Here is a 22394-nt window from a genome sequence, read left to right on the forward strand (position 1 = left end):
ACTAACAAGGTAAGTTCTAGAAACACAACACTAAAATACAGATCAACCACTGGTTCACACACACAGACCCCACTACTACACAGAAAGGGCTTCGAGCTTCATTAAAAGGGTGGCGCGCCTTTGCTCGTCTTTATCTTGTATTTACAAACCCGAAGCACCGGCTGTTGCACATGATCCCAGTGGACTTAAACTGTGCTGTAAGGTGACCGTGTAGTTGTACTAGGGAAAAGCTTGCTTCCACCATGGAATAAAACAATAAAGGTATTTGCTAAAAAAAAAAAAAAAAGATTAATTGTGAGTTTATCTCCCAGGTAAAATTGTTTTATTAGTAATTGCGAGTTTATATCTCACAATTCGGACTTTATTTTTGGCGATTCCACATTTTTATAACTCTCAATTCCAATTCTTTTTTTTTTTTCCTCAAAGTTCTCTCATGATTATATAAACTCGGAATTGCAAGGAAAAAAAAGTCAGAATTGTGAGATATAAACTTAATCGCAACTTTTGTCTCGCAATTCTGACTTTTTTTCTCGTAATTGCAAGTTTATGCTATATCTCACAATTCTGACTTTTTGCTCGCAATTGCGAGTTTTATTTGTAATTGCGAGCTTTTCATAATTCAGAAAAATGTTCTCCCAATTATACGTATAGTAGCCTAGCACACGTAGGTCTGCAAGATGTCTGTTAAAGATCACTTCATCTGGAAAGCATCTGCTGTTTACTAACATCTGATAGACATCTTTAAGATGTCAATTTAACATACATTCTAAATCATTACATCTTAAAGACATCTTCTAAACGTCTATTTGACATCTGACAGGAAACGTCCTATAGACGTATTGCAGATGAGCAAACACTCTTAAAAATACGTATTCCAGATGTAAACACGCACATCAAATAGATGTCTCCGTGATGTACGTGTGCTATCTGCTACGTTATATTTGTAATTTTGAGTTTATATCTCAAAATTCTGCAAAAAAAGTCAGAATTGCTTGTTATAAAGTCGAAAATTGCGAGAAATAAAGTCCGAATTGTGATATAAACTCGCAATTATAAAACACTTATTTTCATACAATTATGTTTATATCTCACAATTCCAACTTTATTTCTCACAATTCCACATTTTTAAAATAACTCTCAATTCTGACTTTTTTTCTCAAAGTGTGAGATATAAACTCGGAATAAATAAATATAAACTTAATTGCAACTTTTTTTCTCACAATTATGATGTTTTTCTCACAATTGCAAGTTTATATCTCACAATTCCAAATTTTTATAATACCTCTCAATTCGGACTTTTTTTCTCAGAATATAACTTTTGTGAGCTATAAAGTCTGGATTCTGAAATATAAACTAACAACTGCACAAAAAAAAAGTCAGAATTGTGAGATAAAAATGTTATTTTTATTTTTACTCCAAGGCGGAAACAAGCCTCCATGCTAAACAGGCTATGCAATCTGTAAGTGAAAGATCTACAGACATTGAGAAGAAGGACAGAACATATTGGACCACAACACAACGTCGAAACATAGCCATTAAATGTGTAGCGCGCACGACTGTCCCGTCGAGTGCCTGAGCCTCTATTATACACAGAGCTGCAGTTCCCTGCTCTTACACGTCATGACCCAGCCTCTCGATCTCGTCGATCAGGAAATCGATGTCTGACATTGTGACGGCATGATTGGAGACCACCATTCGGAAGAAGTTGACTTTGTCTCCCTGTGGCTGGTATCCTACCATGGTTGTACCGCACTCCATCATCAATGCCTTGATCTTCGGCGCCACCTGCAGGGGAAAACAGGGTAATTACGACACGTGCTACTCTTGTTACTCTTGATTTGGTAGTTATATGAGATGATGAAGTACCCTGTGTAGCTTCTCCCGTCGTTCGTCTCCGTGTGGCATGCCACGCAAGCTTGGTGGAATATACCAGAAGCAAACATTTGTGTGCTGGGGCTGTAGAGAGCAAAATAAAAGCAATAACAAAAGCCATTACATCCAGTGTTAGGTAAGCAGTTCTTTCAATCTATAAATATGTGTGTTCCAGATACAAACCTGGCCCTCAAAGACCATTTCATATCCCTCACGGTTCTTGATTTTATTGTAGAGATATTCAGAAAGCTCCAGGCATCTGTCAATGTGCTGCTCAAACCCAATTGTGCCCTGCACGGATCAAATTCACCAGGCACAATAAAAATGTTTTTCTCGACAAAATACTTAATGCTAGAGCCACATAACTGTCTTCATATTAAAAGCTGAGGTAACACTTCATTTTAAGGTACATGTACTTACTATAGTGATAACAGTAAATTATGCATAATTACAACTAATCCCAAACCAAACCCTAACCGTAACCCTATAGTAAGTAAATAACTATAGTTAATTAATACTTAATGGGATATATTTATATCCAACTTTTTTTCACATGCATACAGTATGCGAAAAAGGTACGGCAATATATAGCCTACTATATAGCAAATACCAACTCTTTGATTGTTTACATCATCATAAAATGTAACTGTATAATCACATAGGTCTATATATGAAGAGTTCAGATGCAAAAGCCTCTAAGTGCCATCTGAAAGTTTCTTCTAGAATGATAATTTTTATCAAGCTCATATATTTAAGTTCAGTAATTTCACTTAAATGACAATTAATAGGTATTTTTCATTGCCATTTAAGTGAAATTATTGATTTTAAATATATGAGCTTGATAAAAATGATCATTCTATAAGAAAATTTCAGATGGCATTTAGAGGCTTTTGCATCTGAACTCTTCATATATAACTGCATACATCAAAAACCAGATTTTTTATTTTGTCACAAAATGCAACTATACTATTATTGCCCAGCTCTTTATATAAAGTTGGATGTGTCCATTGGATGTGATTTTCTTTAAAGTTGTTTCAAACCAATATACATTGTGAAAATCGCTATGCAAATAAATTTGACTTGACTTGACATAATAGCGGCTGCTGTGACCCACCTTGGCCTTCCACATGAGCCAGAATTTGAAGATGTCTACATGTCTGCCACACTGGATGGCCTTGTCTCCGGTGTCGTAGTTCACGTCGTACTGTTTGTCTGGTTGGAAGAGGTATCCAGCACACATGGAGTTGCAGCCCTGCAGAATGCCCTGAAACAGAAGCACAGCGTATTCAATGTGATCAGCAGCTGTATTAACTAAACTTGATCTGCATGCATTCAATTAGCAGATCATGAGTATATCCACATGAGTTAGGTGTGTAACTGCATTGCCAAGATTTTTGTTTAGACTTGTACACAGGGCCTAAAATTAACACTCGACAAGCGCCATGCAAGTAAACATCGGCGTTGAGGACGAGTATATGAAACGGTGTCACTCGCCGGTTGGCCTGTAACATTTTTATGAATTCTAACAATGCATGAACTTGAACAAACTTGAACGACGCTCGGGACAGTTGATGGGCCAGCGCTGCATTGTCACGAAAGTTTAAGCCTAGAAAATTTAACTATTCAAGTGCAAGAAGATGCAAAAGGGATACATTTCTTTTCTTTTCTTTAAAGTTTTGTTTGCGAACCCATCTGAAGCGCACGCACAAACACTAAGCTAAGCTATCTTTCATGTCTTCTTGCACTGGAGCAGACAAATTCACACAAAATAATGTAAAAAAAACAGCAAGTATCCTAATAAACACAGTCAGTTATGTCTTAAGTGAATGTAAACAGTTGAGAAAGTAAACGCATGTGTTTTAGTATCAGTATATTAGATCCGTGCATTCGCTCTTAAAGCGACAGCAGCCTAATATTCCTGCTGTGTCAAACAACAAAGGACAAAGAAGAAATCACTCACTGCTCTTGACTAAATAGCTTTTGTAACTTTAATAAGGATTAATTAATACGGATGTTTAATTTAAACAGTGAAGACTATGCAATGTTGTTTTACATGTGTATACTTTTAGTACATCTGTGTACATGAAAACTACTGTCAGACCTGAAAAGCTCTGTTTATTTAATTTGATTCTTTGTTATATTGTATTTATTAGTCCTTTTGCTTGTAATTTGATTATTTGTTCTTATTTTTTTACTGACTGTTTACCTGTCTTTAATAATGTTTTAAATTTATAATAGTTAAGCTAGTAGTTTTAGCTGTGGTGTCGAAATTGCAAGAGAGAATTTGTGAATTTTCACTTGTTAAGATTTTGGTTTCATAACGGCCTGTTTTTGCAAAAACAGTTTCATGGCCGGTAAAAAATATTTATGGCCGGTACATTTTCTTAAATCAGGTGCAGAGAAAAGTTCATTTCAGGCCCTGCTTGTACATGTTCACTACTGTTCAGAGGTTTGGAGTTGGTAAGATTGTGCTTTTGAATGAATGAATTTAATGCTTTTGAATGAAGTCTCTTCTGCTTATTTGATCAAAAACACAGTAAAAACAGTACTAATTTATTCCTGTGATCAAAGCTGAATTTTCAGCATCATTACTCCAGTCTTCAGTGTCACATGATCCTTTAGAAATCTAATTCTAATATGATGATTTGCTGCACATAAAACATTTCTGATTATTATCAATGTTGAAAACAGCTGTGCTGCTTCATATAAAAAAGAAAAATGCAGGATTTTTTGATGAAAATAAAGTTCAAATGAACAGCATTTGAAATAGAAATCTTTTGATCAATTTTATTCAGCCCTTCATTTCATTCGGGGTAAAAAAAAACTTTTTAACAATAGTGTATGTGTCTGTTTATGTCCAGTCTCACCTTGTCTCTAACCAGGATGGCTGAACATTGCAACGGTACACCCATCATCTTATGAGGGTTCCATGTGACAGAGTTTGCCCTGAAACAAACACACGAGTGGGGTTTCAGCTCACACTGCACCGTACCTGTGATATACAGTCACTTTAGCACCTCATCGCCTGTGGTTTTTACATACCTCTCAATGCCGCTTAGCTTGTGACGGTGTTTCCTGGACATCAACAGTCCTCCGCCCCATGCGCCCTGGAGATTTATTCATTTATTTATTCAGTGATATATTCATGTATTTAGTTACCATTTCAGCTAATCCTGAAAGCACTGATTGAAAATGCATGCATTTGAGTCATACTTACATCCACGTGCAACCACAGGTCGTACTTCTCGCAGATGTCGGCAATGTCATTGATGGGATCGAATGCTCCATATACTGTGGTACCAGCCGTCGCATTCACAAACAGTGGCACGTAACCCTAAAATACACATTTAAAGTCACATTCACTGTTGATAGTACATGGCCTAAAGATAATGCCCTAAAAGCAGAGTGCCACTTCATTAACAGAAGCACAAGAAGGTCAAATCATCCATCAGCTTGAGGATACCTGCCCCGGTATTGATCCACTGAACTCTTCAGGCACAGAGGTTAAATACGCTCACTCACTTGTCTCAAGAGCACAGATCAGAGCAGTGTAGTGTGTGTGCATTTACACACCTTCTGTTTAGCATCAATGATCTTGGCCTCTAAGTCAGCAGGTATGACACGCCCCCTAAACAAGACAGCCAATTAGGTATAAGTGGGAGGGACTATAAAAGTAAATAAAACATGAGCTTTGAAAGAAAGTAACCAAGTGCTTATATATATATATATAGTTTTGAGCTTTTTATTCTTATATAACTGACACAGAACTGTACTGTCATGATACCTCTCATCTGTCTTCAGGAGAATGACGTTTTCTTTGCCAAATCCCAGTACAGCTCCAGCCTTTTTGATTGAGTAATGACTCTGCAAAAAAATAAGCAAGTGTTGCCAGTCAACCAAAATGGCCAAAATACTATAGATGTGACCCTGGACCACAAAACCAGTCACATGGGTCAAATTTTTGAAATTTAAATTTATACATAATCTGAAAGCTAAATAAGCTTTCCATTGATGTATGGTTTGTTAGGATAGGACAATATTTGGTCGAGATACAACTAAATGAAAATCTGGAATCTGAGGGTGCAAAAAAATCGAAACATTGAGAAAATCTCCTTTAAAGTTGTCCATTTATGTTCGCGATTGTGCTGCATTCACTCACAAAAATAAATGTTTTATATATTCACGGTAGGAAATTTACAAAATATCTTCATGGAACATGATCTTTACTTAATATCCTAATGATTTTTGGCATAAAAGAAAAATCAATAATTTTGACCCATACAATGTATTGTTGGCTATTGCCACAAATATACCCGTGCGACTTATGACTGGTTTTGTGATCCAGGGTCACAGATAGAATACAATTAATGTAATCATTCACACACGACAAAAATAAATATATGACCCCCAGAGGGAGACAAAACCTCTGTTTAACTGCCGTGTGCACTTACATGTTCAGATGTGAAGAGCACGAGTCGTGGTGCTGCTGACATGCCTTTGGTTTTGACTTCTGGGAAATACTTATACCGTGCAACCATCACGCTGTACATGTTTGATATGGCACCACCTGTGAACAGATGAGCATTCAGTGTATTTCAGCACCACTCACAGCTGTGTAAAATTAAATGTGTCAAAGGAATTAAGCCAACATGAAATGTCATCATTACCTATTTTTATGCATAATCTGGTCATTGTTTTATTATATGTTTTTGGGTGAACATCATGCGTTTGTAATATTAAAAATGTAGTTTGTTTTGGATTATTTCGACTGATTATTCACCTGGTGAGAAGAGTCCATCGCCATCCCCGTTCGGCCAGCCAATCATCTCTCTCATCTTCTTTAGGGTCAGCTGCTCCATCAGAACAAACACGGGCGCGATCTCATATGTGAACCTGAACACACAAACACACAATGCAATTTGGTCAATATGAGCTTCGTTTGAGATTCATATTTAGTATTTTTAATCACAAGTAGAAACATATTTTTGCTTAGTTTAACAACCAAATCGCAGTGTAAAGAAATTATAAATAATAAAATTAATTACACTTAAAAAAAGAAAAAAAAGAATTTGATTGGTGAGTTACTTTTGGAACTCGATTCTGATTGGCTTTCCAAGAATGCTGATGCTGATTTATAGCCATATGGCGTTAAGATAACTCGATAAGCTTAAATATGGAAGCTTGTTTTCGCCACAGAATAAAAAATAAAAAAGTTAGCCAAATTGCGAATTTTTATCCCACATTTCTGACTTTTTTTCTCAGAATTGCGATTTATAAAGTCAGAATTACGAGATATGGGATAACTCGCAATTGCGAGAAAAGAATTTCGTCAGAGTTTACTGAAACAAGCTTAGGCTAGGCTACTGTGTGGTTTTTTCTTTTCTTTTCTTTTCTTTTTTTTTTAATGAAATTTGACTTGGTTATGAGGTTCGTTTGAGATTTATATTTATGACATTCATAGCTACTTAGTTCTGCTTCTCCAAATCGTCAAAATCAGACAACAGCTACTTCAGAGATTCACAGTCCCTGCAGACATTAGCGTTACACAGTGTTCCAACAGAAGAACATTCTGTCCCTCTCGGCTGCTTTGAATATCGCTAATTAAAAGACGGCTGTGATAGACTAGATAAGGGCTCATTTCAGGGTGTTTTAATGAAGGGAGTCGCTATTCTGATGGCTATCTGTCCGTCTAAATGCAGGAGTAACTTCAGTCTGACGGGGGACAGACAGCGTGTAAATGAGGGGACGGCTGCGCGCGCCTGATAAGAACACACTCCCGCACAAATCCATCTCATTCAGAGAAGAGAGGGACGAAAGTGTGATGAACACAAGTAGGACAGGGAACAGCCCCGGGCAGACTCATTGTTCAGCTCCGTCACAAAAGGAACAAAGATTTAAGACAGTAAAAATAACCGAGAATCATCAATAACATGCAGCTAAAACATGATTCCGGCTGTCATAATGTCATATAAATAGAACAATGTATTTTCCCGCAGATCTTACACGTGTTGGATTTGACAAATTGCATTTTCATGTAGGCTACAAAGGAGGAGAAACCAACCGGAAATTTAATACCTGTCTGAATATTGTGGTGGCACAATGTATATCGGGACCTTTTACCATTGCACTGTATTATGAAATTGTGTCATATAGCCTACATTTGCATAACACAAAGTCATAATCACATGCTCACTATAAGCACAATATGCTGATCAAAAGAACGAGAGATGATCCATCATTTTTGTTTTGTGATTGTCTTATTAATGGATAATAGCTACATTTAATTGAAAAGTGATTTTTGAGTAAATACTTGTGTAAAGTGCATGTTTTAATTCTTAATTCAGCATCTCATTTGCTGTATTATGCACTGAATATATCAGCATTATATTTGCCTATACTGGTCTCTAGATATCAATATCGGCATTAGCACTGAAAATCGTTTATCATAAAGACAAAAGGGCTTTTAGCAACACCCTAGCAACACCACACAAGCTCGCTGAAATCCCAAGAAACCAGCCAAAACACCACTCAAATTTAATGTAAAAACCTATTTTTTGTCTTTTATGTGAAGCTATTTTGAGGGTGTATGGATAATTCTTTGTGTGCGTGCGTGCGTGCGTGTGTGTGTGTCAGTCCATTAGCTGCCGGTCAGTGTGTGTCACCGCTGATGAGAAATAATGGGTCTAAATTAGCCACGGTGAATAATGACAGAAGAAGCAGCATTTGCAGCCTGTCCATTCACTCTTCTTCTCACAAAGCCCTTTGTGTGTGTGTGTGTGTGTGTGTGTGTGTGTGTGTGTGTGTGTGTGTGTGTGTGTGTGTGTGTGTGTGTGTGGCAGCAGCTGAAGCGACAATCTCAGCAGTGCAGAAATGAAACATTCTAAAACATTGCAGGTGAAATCCTTCAAAATGGGGCAGAGAGCAGTGGGAGGCGAACACAACAGCTTTATCCCTCGAGCTACAAGACGGCATAATGTGGGAGAGAAGGAGAAATGTTTATCCCGAGATTTTGAGTGGCTGAAAAAGAACTAATCAACAGAGAGACTCCCACACTCTCATCTAGTGAACTCACACACCTCTGCCATTAGTATGTAAAAGCACTGTCATGACTCCATCTACCACTGAATACAAATATAGTGCTTTTTAACATCATATCCGTGCTTTAACAGGAATAAGATGTGAAGAAAGGGCAAAATTCAAGGTTTTATACAGGAAACCGCCCAACACCATCGATCACCTCTTGACTTCTCAAATGTCAGCAGCACTTGTGAATGTTTTTATACTGTTAAAAATAGCATAAAGCAAATGTCACAAAGAAAACACTACAGACTAGTGAGCTGTCTTGGTGTCTACTCCATAAGAAAAAAATGTGAACAATGAATTCAGATGTTGTGTTCATATTAGGATTGTGTTCATATGGATGTAGCCAGTCAAACAAATAGTGTTATTCATGCAAAAAAGCAAAATTGTAAACGCATATATTGGGTAAAATTGGGTAAAGTTGTGGCTTTGTCAGGCATATTAAATGTTTTTTCACTGAGCTTATTTCTCTGGGAATGCCTTTTTATATGTGCCCTTCAAGTGGAGTTGGAAATATTGGAATTCCGAGTTCTAAGCAGATTAATGACTGAGCAATGTCATATTTACAAGTGGGAAACTCGGAATTCTACCAGTTGCCAAGTTGTGATGTCATAAGGGTCATGTCAAACTGAAACATGGTGGCAACACTGATCTATAATATAGATAATAAATGGGAAGCAAGTCTATCCACCTTATTCATAGACATACGATTCACGAGCCGCTGTAAATAACTATAAGAATAACAAAGTGCAGTTAACAGTAAAAGTGTTTATGATTATGATAATAAATTAAAATAATATGATATATCAAATGCAAGTTTGCAATATCAAGCAGCATAGGACTTGGTCAGGTAAAATACACTCAAAAAATGATTTGATGCCGTTCACTTTATTTAAATAATTAATTTTGTTTGAACTCTATTGTATCAGGTTTCTCATTCACAGACGGTTGCATCATGTTAAACTGTTTTCATGTTGAAAGAACAACAGCTCGATCAAATATGGAAAACAGCATTTCATTTCCCATTGCACGGGGCCGGATAGGAAGAGTAAATGCTAAAATAAAGTGTTATTTCATGCATTTTTAGTGAGATGAGAAAATGTTAATGTTCTATGATGTTGTATATAAAATAGTTTCTCTCATGTTGATGCTGGAAGTGTAAGTTATAAATGGCCAAATCCGCTCTTCCGTTAAAAATTATGTAAAGTTAATCAGTTTGCTTCATGCAAAAACATTTAGTTGTGATACCATGTATAAAAAAGTGCATAGAAATGAATAATTTTCACAATTTTGAATTCAGATTTATTCAGTTTATTCGCAGTAAAATTATTCTCTTTTTTGTTTAGGCTATTTCCATTATATGTTTCCGACGCTGAGGTTCCTACATGGCAGCATTACATGTTCTACTGCTTTAGATTTAGTCCAAAATGGGATATAGGGCAACATAAACAGATTTCATGTCAGAAGAGCATCTATGATGCCCTAAAATACTGCTATAGGCAGCTCACTTTATTGAAACAGACCCTATAAATTCTTTAATGTTTTCAGCTCTGCTCTTTTCTCTCTTTTGCTCTCTTCCTCTTCGTATGTGGCATGAATTAGCTAAGAGGATATTAATCAAAGTAATTCCCTATTGCAAAAACCCATTGTTCATAGTAATGGCTATTTAACAAGGCCTTTCTCATCGTAAGTGACTTCTATTATAAGAAGCTCTCTGTTTATATTAAGAAAGACAGCTGTAATGAAGTGCTCGGTCCTCTGAGATCAAAATGGCCTCTGGGAGTGAAATGCGATGGCCAGACTGTTCAGCCCGCAGGGACACACACGCTCTCCGACTGGCTGGTCCCAGCTGGCACACACTTCCTACCAGCCCACAGTCACACACAATCAATGGGCTGTTAAATAGATTTGGTACAAGTCCATTCTGTGCTTTAGTGTTGTAAGACTCTTCAGTGCTGCACAGTCATAAGCTTCATGAAAAAAACCCCATCAGCTTCAGCTTTATAAATGGGATAAAGGGCTCATTTTCACCTGATGAAGTGGTCATAAAGGCTATATCTAAGTCTAGTTGGACAAATCCTTGTTTTTTTAATCAGTGGTAATAATTTGGGTGTGCACTTCTGCTTCCATCGTCCCAATGTCAATGTGATTTTTGTTAAATGTCTGAAATACGGTTTGTGGTTTAGCACAAGCTCACGATATCTACAAGTTTTATTCTACGACAGAGAATACATCAGTAATACCCCACTTGTGATTTGTTAAAGTTTTACTTGTGTTGAAAAAGGTGGTTGCTGTCAAGTGTCTCAATGGGACTATAGAGGTTGTCGGGGACATTAAACACTATCAGCCGAACAGGTAAACTCCTCTACTCACTAGTCGCTTTCACAGCCTTGTTGTATTTATAATCATGCTCTTGCAAACTGTTCTAATTCAAACTTTCAGGGAAAATGCTTTTAAATCAGTGCTGAAAGAGCTGTTGGATGCTTAATGGTGGTGATGTTGAAGTCATGTGGCCGTGGTGTAGTTCGTTCGTCAAAATTCATAAAAGTTGTGTTAATTTGTAATGGTTATCATGATGGAATCATAAACTTTTGTTGGTCTCAGAGTTTGTCGAGTGTGATGCTAACTTCCGGGTTGACCAACAAAAATAAATCATCACTGCAGCCAGCGCTCCGCTCAGCGTGTGTTTTCTGCAACTTAAAAAGGAAAAAAAAATCTATGTGTCAGAGCAATCTATACTATCGTTTCTTTCCTAATCACCTTTGCACTTCGCATGAGCAACTCATCAGACAGAAATGTCCAATAAAACAGCTCAAGTCAATTTGCTCTTTATATCATGTAGCGCAGCGGGCAAATGTGTAACTCTATGTGCTGATCAATATGCAATCTCACACGCCTGGAGGGCACCGGGTGGTTACAGCAATCAGAGACATCACTCGATGCAGAGTTGACAAAGACAGCGCCTCGAGCCATAGCGTTCAAACAAACCCTTTACATAACCTCAGAGCAACGGAAACACTTACATATGTATCACAAACAACATGTATCCACCGAGGGGAGAGAACAGAAGAAGAGAGGAGAGGAGAGGAGAGGAGAGGAGGAGAGGAGAATAGAGGAGAAGAGAGGAGAAGAGAGGAGAGGAGAGGTGAGGAGAGGAGATGAGGAGAGGAGATGAGGAGAGGAGAGGAGAGGAGAGGAGAAGAGGAGAAGAGGAGAAGAGGAGAAGAGAGGAGAGGAGAAGAGGAGAAGAGGAGAAGAGGAGAAGAGAGGAGAAGATGAAAGGAGAGAAGAGGAGAGGTGAGGAGAGGTGAGGAGAGGAGGAGAAGATGAGAGGAGAGGAGAAGATGAGAGGAGAGGAGAGGAGAGGAGAGGAGAGGAGAGGAGAGGAGAGGAGAGGAGAGGAGAGGAGAGGAGATGAGATGAGATGAGATGAGGAGAGGAGAGGAGAAGAGAAGAGAAGGGAGGGCAGGAGGAGAGAGGAGAAGAGAGGAAAGGAGAGGAGAAGGCAGGACAGGAGAAGAGAAGAGAAGAGAAGAGAAGAGAAGAGAAGAGAAGAGAAGAGAAGAGAAGAGAAGAGAGAGGAGGAGAGGAAAGGAGAAGAGAAGAGAAGAGAAGAGAAGAGAAGAGAAGAGAAGAGAGAGGAGGAGAGGAAAGGAGAGGAGAAGGGAGGACAGGAGAAGAGAAGAGAAGAGAAGAGAAGAAGAGAAGAGAGGAGGAGGAGAGGAAAGGAGAGGAGAGGAGAAGGGAGGACAGGAGAAGAGAAGAGAAGAGAGGAGGAGAGGAAAGGAGAGGAGAAGAGAGGAGAAGAGATGAGAGGAGAGGAAAGGACAGGAGAAGAGAGGAGAAGAGAGGAGAAGAGAGGACAGGAGAAGAGAGGAGACGAAACGAGAGGAGAAGAGGAAAGGAGAAGAGAAGGGAGGGCAGGAGGAGAGAGGAGAAGAGAGGAAAGGAGAGGAGAAGGCAGGAGAGAGAAGAGAAGAGAAGAGAAGAGAAGAGAAGAGAAGAGAAGAGAAGAGAAGAGAAGAGAAGAGAAGAGAAGAAAAAAGAGAGGAGGAGAGGAAAGGAGAGGAGAAGGGAGGACAGGAGGAGAGGAGAAGAGAGGAGAAGAGAAGAGAAGTGAGGAGGAGAGGAAAGGAGAGGAGAAGGGAGGACAGAAGAAGAGAGGAGAGGAGGAGAGAACAGGAGAAGAGAGGAAAGGAGGACAGGAGAAGAGAGGAGGAGAAGAGAGGAGGAGAGGTAAGGAGAGGAGAAGGGAGGAGAAGAGAAGAGGGGAAATGAGAGGAGAAGGGAGGAGAGGAGACGAGAAGAGAGGAGAGGAGAAGGGAGGACAGGAGGAGAGGAGAGGAGAAGAGAAGAGAGGAAAAGGGAGGACAGGAGAGGAGAGGATAGGAGAGGAGAAGAGAAGAGAGGAAAGGAGAGGAAAAGGGAGGACAGGAGGAGAGAGGAGAAGAGAGGATGAGAGGAGAGGAGAAGAGAGGAGAAGAGAAGAGAGGAAAGGAGAGGAGAGGAGAGGAGAGGAAAAGGGAGGAGAGGAGAAGAGAGGAGGAGAGAGGAGGAGAGGAGAAGAGAAGAGAAGAGAGGAGAGGAGAGGAGAGGAGAGGAGAGGAGAGGAGAGGAGAAGAGAGGACAGGAGAAGAGAAGAGAAGAGAGGAGGAGAGGAAAGGAGAGGAGAAGAGAGGAGAAGAGATGAGAGGAGAGGAAAGGACAGGAGAAGAGAGGAGAAGAGAGGAGAAGAGAGGACAGGAGAAGAGAGGAGACGAAACGAGAGGAGAAGAGGAAAGGAGAAGAGAAGGGAGGGCAGGAGGAGAGAGGAGAAGAGAGGAAAGGAGAGGAGAAGGCAGGAGAAGAGAAGAGAAGAGAAGAGAAGAGAAGAGAAGAGAAGAGAAGAGAAGAAAAAAGAGAGGAGGAGAGGAAAGGAGAGGAGAAGGGAGGACAGGAGGAGAGGAGAAGAGAGGAGAAGAGAAGAGAAGTGAGGAGGAGAGGAAAGGAGAGGAGAGGAGAAGGGAGGACAGAAGAAGAGAGGAGAGGAGGAGAGAACAGGAGAAGAGAGGAAAGGAGGACAGGAGAAGAGAGGAGGAGAAGAGAGGAGGAGAGGTAAGGAGAGGAGAAGGAAGGAGAAGAGAAGAGGGGAAATGAGAGGAGAAGGGAGGAGAGGAGACGAGAAGAGAGGAGAGGAGAAGGGAGGACAGGAGGAGAGGAGAGGAGAAGAGAAGAGAGGAAAAGGGAGGACAGGAGAGGAGAGGATAGGAGAGGAGAAGAGAAGAGAGGAAAGGAGAGGAAAAGGGAGGACAGGAGGAGAGAGGAGAAGAGAGGATGAGAGGAGAGGAGAAGAGAGGAGAAGAGAAGAGAGGAAAGGAGAGGAGAGGAGAGGAGAGGAAAAGGGAGGAGAGGAGAAGAGAGGAGGAGAGAGGAGGAGAGGAGAAGAGAAGAGAAGAGAGGAGAGGAGAGGAGAGGAGAGGAGAGGAGAGGAGAGGAGAGGAGAGGAGAGGAGAGGAGAGGAGAAGGGAGGAGGAGAGGACAAGGGAGGACAGGAGGATAGGAGAGGAGAGGTGATCAGGCTGAGTTGAATAACTCACATGTTAGTGTTGGCAGTAGAGGTCAGCCATTCTCCAGCGAGACCAATGATGTCCAGTCCAGATGAAAGCTGGTTGAAAAATCTAGGATGACCTGAGAAGAGTTTTCACAGGAATTATAAGAACAAAAGTGCAAGTAAATACTCTTTAATATCATAACATTAATCAACCAGATCAAAAATACTTTCTACATGTCAACTATACACTGCTGTTCAAGAGTTTTTTTTATGTTTTTGAAATAAATCTCTTATGCTCCCCAACATTTATTTGATCAATAATACAGTAAAAACAGTAATATTGTGAAATATTATTAACATTTAAAATAATAGTTTTACATTTGAAATTATTGTAAAATGTAATTTATTCCTGTGATGCGAAGCTGAATTTTCAGTATCATTACTCCAGTCTTCAAGATAAACTAATGTTGTGTGTTTGTGAGGACGGCTGGCACTGGCCTGTACCTGTTCTCACTCCATACTTGAGCGTGTCTCTGCAGTCCACCAGGATCTGCTCCAGAGACTCCGGTTGATCCGACAGCTCCAGGTTGAAGCCCTCCATTCCCTCCAGGAGCTGGTGAGGGTGATGGAAGTCCAGCACTTTGGTGGATCTGTCGAAGGTCTTGCGAACATAATTGGTGAGGATCTCCACCACTTCGAGAAGAAACTGGATCGTGGGTTCCTCACCATTTTTAGCAGGCAGTAGATCTAGAATAGAGGCAGCATGTAAAGATAAGAAGTGTTTTCATTTATAAAATTGAAATATTAGTGGAGTTGAAGCGGTGAAAAGTCTGAACCCACACTGAAAATTACACTGGGATTTCTTCACAACATTTCTAGGACACTAGTCAATCATGTGAACTCTTTGTACTTGCACAGAATGAAAGAAGTCTCTTATGCTCATCAAGCCTGCATTTGATTTCAAAAGAAAATACAGACAAGTGTAGTAATATTGTGAAATATTTTATAATTTAAAATTATGGTTTTCTATTTTGATATACTTTAAAATATAATTTATTCCTGTGATCAAAGCTGAATTTTCATCATCATTACTCCAGTCTTTATTGTCACATGATCCTTCAGAAATCATTATAGTATGCTTATTTGATACTATTTGATAGTTATTATCAATGTTGGAAACAGTTGTGATGCTTAATTATAATTTTTTTTTTTTTTTAATCTGTGATTTTTTTAAAAAAGAAAAAAAGAACAGCATTTATTCAAAATAGAAATATTTTCTAACAATATAAACCTTTACTATCGCTTTTTATCAATTTAACATATCCTTGCTGAATAAAAGTATTCATCAAAACAATTACTGACCCCAAACTTTTGAATGGTAGTTGTTACAAAAATACTAAATATTTCTATTTTAAATAAATGCTTTTAACTTATTATTAGTCAAAGAATCCTAAAAAAAGTATCACAAGTTCTAAAAAAATAAATAAATATTAAGCAGCACAACTGTCTCCAACATTGATAATGTATCGGCATCAAATTATATTTGAAAGTAGGCTATATTAAAATAGAAAACCATAATTTTAAATTATAAAATATTTCACAATATTACTACACTTGTCTGTATTTTCTTTTGAAATCAAATGCAGGCTTGATGAGCATCAGAGACTTCTTTTAAAAACATTAAAATAGTAATGTTTCAAAACGTTTGACCGGTACTGTAATGATTTTAGTTTATATATACAATGCGACCATTCAATTATTTTTCTTTAACTTCTAATTGTTCGATTTAATGATGAAGCAATAGTGCGTTAGATTGAAACGTGGCATTAAGAATGAGAAGGATGGTCACCTCGAGCGAACAGGTTGGAGAAGTCCGTCTCGTCGCGCGTGTAGCGCTCGCTGTTGTCGCGCGTCAGCTGGTTCTTCGCGCTCTCCTTGAAGGCGCCCACCATACGACTCTTCTCATCCAGACTGTTGTTCTTCTGCAGGAAACCTGCATCATTACAACACGGGGGAGAATTGCAAAACATATCCTCAGCCTTGGTAATGGATGCTGTGTGGAAAAGTTGTAGGCTATCTCTAACCAGTTGCTTAACATTAGCAGCTAACAGCAGGTTTGCGCGCTGATAGTTATCACTAAGGGTGATTCCAGTGGCTGGGGTTTTAGTGGGACAGCGCTATTTATGGATTGGTTGAGGTTCAGTTCAGAGGTGCTACTGTAGCCATGACATCAGAGGACATATGTGTTTTGTTTTTTTGGATCATGAAACCCTGTTGATTCCCGGTTGAGGTTGGCTCTATATCATTCCTCACAGATTCCGCGTGACTGACCAGATGCTCATGTCATTAACTGCCGACAGGCACATTCAATAGATCCATCGAGGATGTTTTATTGGAACATCTAGCATGAACGTGAACAAACATGTTTAGGCAAAGCAGAAAGACCTACTCAAGAGAGTCAAACACCAAGATGCCCCTCAAATATATAAAAAAATAGCCTGTTTTTCGTTCATAATGCATGCATTCTTTATTATTTCGACTGATTTTATTTATGGAGCTCTGCGTATAGCTATTGTAAAACATGGGTCACAGATGGTTAGTAAGATTCTAAAGAATATTTTTCAATATTTAACAGCATATTTCCTTAGAGCATCCGTCTTTCGGTCACGAGGGCCCGGTTGTCTTATCTCTTTCATTTTGAGCTGGACTATCGCACAATATTATCAGAGAAAGCAGGCCTGCGTTAATACTCCCCTCTGCCACCCTGCAGCCCGTCTCTCTCATTCAGGCTCGGTTCTGATAAGAGCTAATGACTATTCGATGCCGTGAATCTTTGGAGATGCGCTCAACATCAATAGGCGACACGATTTCATTGCGGCTATCAAATGGATTTTTTCTGTTTTCTCTCATGCTAAAGACCATATCTCTCTTTTTCTCATGCTAAAGGATTTTTTTGTCTTCACAACCACGTCGAGCATGTTTATTGCGCATGCAATTAAGATAAAAAATAGCCAATTATTTACGTTTGATATACGCTGAATATTTTCATTAAAAAAATATTATTTTATTTGAGCAATGGTTTACACACTGGATAAGGCATACATTTCGTTTCATTAAATCATTAAGATGAGTCTATTCAGATCAATTTCTGCATGAGCTCTCTCTTGTTTTACACTGTCATTGTTACATATGTTACATGTAGTTGGTAATAACAATAGATTATGCAGAATTACATGCAACTAACCCTAAACTAAACCTAACCCTATAGTAAGTACATGTAGTTCATTAATATTACTCACTACTTAAATATATAATTACAGTGTAACAAAGACACCTTAAAATAAAGTTTAATCAAAATAAAAAAATAAACATAAATGAAATCATATAGAAACAAATTAACAAAAAATATAGATAGATAGATAGATAGATAGATAGATAAGAATTTGACTATTTATTTACACGCTTTTTATATGAGCTCAAACGACAGCAGAATATGCAGCTGAGGGCGCGTAAATTCCAGATATTGTTTATACATCAACAATTTAAATGACAGAATGATCATTCAGTTTTTTCCCCTTAGGTTTTAGCATGTAATACATATTACTAATTAGATGCATGCGGTTTTGCAATAATCAGGACATAATTCTCATTACATGTTCATTTTTTAAAACAAAACGCACATGAGGCTAAATTAAATGGAGAGGATCTGGCCTTGAGATACACAAGAGTAAAACGATTTAAAGTTCAGCAGCAGGAGTCAGGATGGCCACATCCTCCCAGACGTCACCCTCTTAAAAACACCCAATCCTCTTCACATCTTTTAGCAGGCTATAAAGAGCAGTGTGGCGTAAAAAGACAAGTCGAGAGAGAGAGAGAGAGAGAGAGAGAGCACCACCCACCAGGAAACTAATAGAGAGCAACACAGGCAGCCCCTTTTTCTCCTGATATATTGTTTCAAATCCATTTATGAAAACCTATCTAAGTGACCGTGAGAAAATATCTCCATCCAGACACTGACGATTCACACTCTCTACGGGCTATTTTTCACTTCTCTTGCCTAACAATAACCTACACAAATCGTGCCTGGCATGAATCTCTAACTCGGGGCTGATTTCTATTCCTTCCTTTGTCAGTTATTTATTTATTTATTTTTGTGTCCAGAAAATAAGAATGAGAGTGAACAAGGGGTGATACGGGGGAACAAAAGACTAAGACCCTGTTCACACACTCGCCTACAGGGTAAATAACAGCTCGCTGACCTTTAGTGTGATGGAAACACGCAACGACAGTCTCTTGCTCCATATCTAGGGCATATGTATTCACACCTGGGTCAACAGAGCAACAACAGCATGGATAAAGGTGCCCTCCACCTTGGCACCTTGACTGACCTCAAGACTGAGATAATGTTGGCACTGTAACTTACCACAGATCTTCATGCCCAGTTTCCTCGTGCATCCGTGCGCAACCCCGTACCACGCGTCGCCGGCTAAAACGAGACGTTTGGAGAGCTGTTCAACATCCCAGAGTTTATTCTATTCTTAATGCTACTTAATGCTATGGGTGATGCTGTAGAAAGCGCAAAATTAAGGGTCAACATGCATTGACGCAGAAGACAATGAATGTGCGCAACAGATTCGGGTCTTTGCCGAACGTGTGGCTTTTCAATTTCAGGTTTTTTTTGAAAGGGCTTGATTTTCAGCAAGCGATCAATAGAGGCTATCAGAGAGGCAGGCCGCTAATAGATGGTGGCACACATCCGGCAAAGAGGCGGTTTAAAATAAGCGGGCATGAAATGAGGTCTCGGAATTAATTGAGTGAAACGCTTGTGTTTGACTTGCCAGCCGTCACACAGTGAGCCGAGAGAGAGAAAACACACCACTCGAAAAAATACATGAATGACCTCTAGCATAAGTGACCAGACAGATGCAGCCATAAAGTTTAGATGCTGATACAATGAAAATGAAATAAAATGAACACACTCACAGCAGTAACGTTAAGCAAACACGAACAACACTATTCAGCAAGGACAAATAGAATTTATATAAACAAAATTGTGCAAGTGTGTAGAGCGATAAGAAACGAAGGTGAATTATTATTATTATCATCATCAATAGTTTGAAATGAATTTATCTCTGGGGTGGTTTTGTCTGAGGGCAGATCTAGCTCTATCTGCCCCAGGCGCGCGCTGTCAGATGAGGCAGAGACAGCGCGCGCCCCTCAGGTCAGTGAGCGTGAGATAGAGCTTGGCAGGGAGATAATAGCAAAACACGCGCACGCACACACACAACAGCACAGCACAGCACATAATGCTTTTTACAATTTATATCAAAATGTATATAGCTAACATAAAAAACATATATTGGTACTACATCTTCATATTATTGCACTATTTTTTTTTTAGCATGACATTTTTATTTATTTTGCATCTTTCTTAAACCTGATCAAATCAGATCAAACCAGTTTCTTTTATGTATTTTTGACTCGGGCATTTTCAGCATATTTACAAAGGAAAATGTGAATTGGACCGTGATGGCGGGTAATTTTGGTAATTGCGCTATTAAGGTGGGTCTGTCGAGAGCAGACGATGGCTGATTGCTGTTCTTCAAGCTCCCATAAAACGAGGCAAAATGCAGAGCTATTGTTATAAGATCGGGTCCATAATTAAATGCAATTAGGCAGAAGCAGGATGTTCTTATTTGTGAGTAAAATTAAGAATACAATTTGCATGATATTTTTCATTTGTAATCTGCAGAATTGAGACTATATCTACCAAGAATAATAGGAAAAATAAAATAACGGTATAAGATTATTGTTATTATTATTATTATTATTACATCTATATACATCGATCTCCCTGCAAATGAAGAATTTACTTTTCTATGACGAAAACTATAATCAAATATAATTGAAACTATAATATCTGATTACAATAATCTTTTTTGTAATAAAACGATAATCAGGGGTTCTCGTTTTAATATCAATTCAATTCAAAATTGCTTTATTGGCATGACTGTAATCTATCTATCTATCTATCTATCTATCTATCTATCTATCTATCTATCTATCTATCTAAAGATAATTTATAATTTGTCTCTCAAGCTGTCAGCTAATAGACATCTCACACGGCGCGGTGTGTTTTTCAGGGCAGTGATGAACATCGCCACCCCACGGAGTAAACAAGCCAAGTGAAAAACGCGTTATCCAGAGAGACCTACTTGTGGCAGGTTGTCGTAAATTAGCCGTGTTTGGGTCCATATCACCAGCCGAGGAAGAAGGTGCAGAAGACGCCATCAGTCCTGGAGAAACACCTCACTGCTTTCAGACTGAAGGAAAAAACCCACACTACACACGGAAAATATGTAGAAATTAGGATAAACAAAGTGATGGCACAAATAACAGTTGCATATATATATATATAAAAAAGACTGGCTAATATCTCATATAAAGTATATAGCTATATAAAAATAAGCGTTTTTTTTCTAGCTCAATATCACGCATCAAATTCTCCTTATGAAATGGCAGTAATTCACTCCGCGTCACCAGGATAATTTGTCTTGCGCCACGCGCGCGCGCTCAGTGTTCTGTCATGTTCAGAAATCAGAACAGCGCACATTACAGCACGAGAAAAAACAACACACCTAAGAAATAACGAAAAGAATGCTAGGTAAGTTCTGAAGATAGTCCGACCTATATAAGTTGGTATTTTGGATGGCTGTGTTCTCCAGACGCCCCTGTGAGCTCCAGCGCGCAGCAGACCGTGAAGTCTGACTTAATTGGCTCTGTAACGAGGTCTTTAAATCGAATCATTTTAAAACGAAGAATCTGTTCACTTCAACCGCAGCATAACAAAGGCGACGAAGTCAGGACAGAAATAATCATTTGAACCTATTATTAGTGTTGGTGACGATGACAAATAATATTTCTTTGTTACGGATGATTTTACAGAAGGTCAGAAGCTTAAACGACTCTCGTCCAAAAAAAGAAAAAAAAAAAGAAAGAAAGAAAAGAAAGAGAGAGAATGTATAGAAAAAGAGTGACTTATTGATTTCTCAATTAAGATGATCTTTAAATATCCTCAAAATATGCGCATCAATCACTGTCGGAGTTAGTGAAATATAGGCAAAAAATCATTGCGCTGCTCATGTGTTAAATTACACCATGTTTTTAGATCATTATTTTGCCAGACGCGTTCCAGTATGAACATAGGATCACAATACTGGCAGAAACTGGTTTAAATCTATACATGCATTTATTATAACTGAATACAAAAGGCACAGTTCAGTTTCTGCTCTTCTGTCTCATATTGTTATCTTCCCAATGTTGTAGAAAAGAAAAAGAGCTTACATTTATATCAGAACGCAGAAGGTGAGCGCTTACCTTGCGAAGTCACAGGTGTCACAGTAAAATCCAGAAAAATGGCACGTGGAGGATGTTTCACAGCGCGTGATGTGGCGGTGAGACACTTGATATTAGAAAACCAGAAGAGTGCACAAGAAAATAAAAATCCATCCAGCGCCAAATTCCTGATTCAGTGTTTATCCTTCCAAAGGCGACAGGAGAATCTCCAAAATTCACTTCGGCTGTATTTTTCCACGGGTTAATATCCACGGGTACTTTCTGAGGATTATTATATGGATTCAAGTCATCAGACACATGAAGTTTAATTCTCCAAGTAATATATACACACACGTCAAAATAGCGTGGGAGTGAGAAAACGGTGAGTGAGAGAGAGAGAGGGAGAGAGAAAGAAAGGCAGATACATCATGAGGACGAGCTCACATTTTTATTGTTGTTGTTTTGGAGGGACGCAATAAACAAATGAAAGCATTCCATCCTAATGCAAAAAAAAAAAAAAAAAAAAAAAAAATTCATTTAATGCACGACTTGTGGATCAGCTCCAGTCATCACCTAT

The 22394-nt window shown here is 38.8% G+C and overlaps 1 protein-coding gene across 2 annotated transcripts; it reads right to left on the minus strand.

The window, feature by feature from the left end:
* Window positions 1-418: 418 nt before the first annotated feature.
* On the minus strand, window positions 419-22152 carry gad1b (glutamate decarboxylase 1b). 2 transcript variants are annotated; one of them, XM_084129410.1, is made up of 17 exons: window positions 21860-22137; window positions 20698-20824; window positions 18906-18968; window positions 16332-16475; window positions 14987-15229; window positions 14529-14619; window positions 6653-6765; window positions 6324-6439; window positions 5657-5736; window positions 5446-5500; window positions 5090-5206; window positions 4915-4979; window positions 4740-4818; window positions 2987-3136; window positions 2056-2163; window positions 1867-1956; window positions 419-1785 (listed from the first exon to the last, which is right to left on the minus strand). In XM_084129410.1, the coding sequence occupies exons 2-17, from the start codon at window positions 20771-20773 to the stop codon at window positions 1612-1614; spliced, it is 1764 nt and encodes a 587-aa protein (XP_083985536.1). In that variant the 5' UTR covers window positions 20774-20824; window positions 21860-22137; the 3' UTR covers window positions 419-1611. The 2 variants fall into 2 exon arrangements, with proteins under 2 accessions (XP_083985536.1, XP_083985537.1); XM_084129411.1 differs by lacking the exon at window positions 18906-18968 and having other exon boundaries at window positions 21860-22152.
* Window positions 22153-22394: the final 242 nt, after the last annotated feature.

This window comes from Abramis brama (genome assembly GCF_963993115.1).
Source record: "Abramis brama genome assembly, chromosome: 11".
Classification (NCBI taxonomy): Eukaryota; Metazoa; Chordata; class Actinopteri; order Cypriniformes; family Leuciscidae; genus Abramis; species Abramis brama.

What these genes read in the sequence shown, in the direction of transcription:
- gad1b (XM_084129410.1), bottom strand. Translation starts at nt 20,773, where the DNA reads ATGGCGTCTTCTGCACCTTCTTCCTCGGCTGGTGATATGGACCCAAAC. An exon ending in ACTGGGCATGAAGATCTGTG is followed by an intron (nt 16,476 to 18,905) that starts GTAAGTTACAGT and finishes GTAATGATGCAG; the next exon opens with GTTTCCTGCAGAAGAACAAC. An exon ending in AAGCTAAGCGGCATTGAGAG is followed by an intron (nt 4,819 to 4,914) that starts GTATGTAAAAAC and finishes TGTTTGTTTCAG; the next exon opens with GGCAAACTCTGTCACATGGA.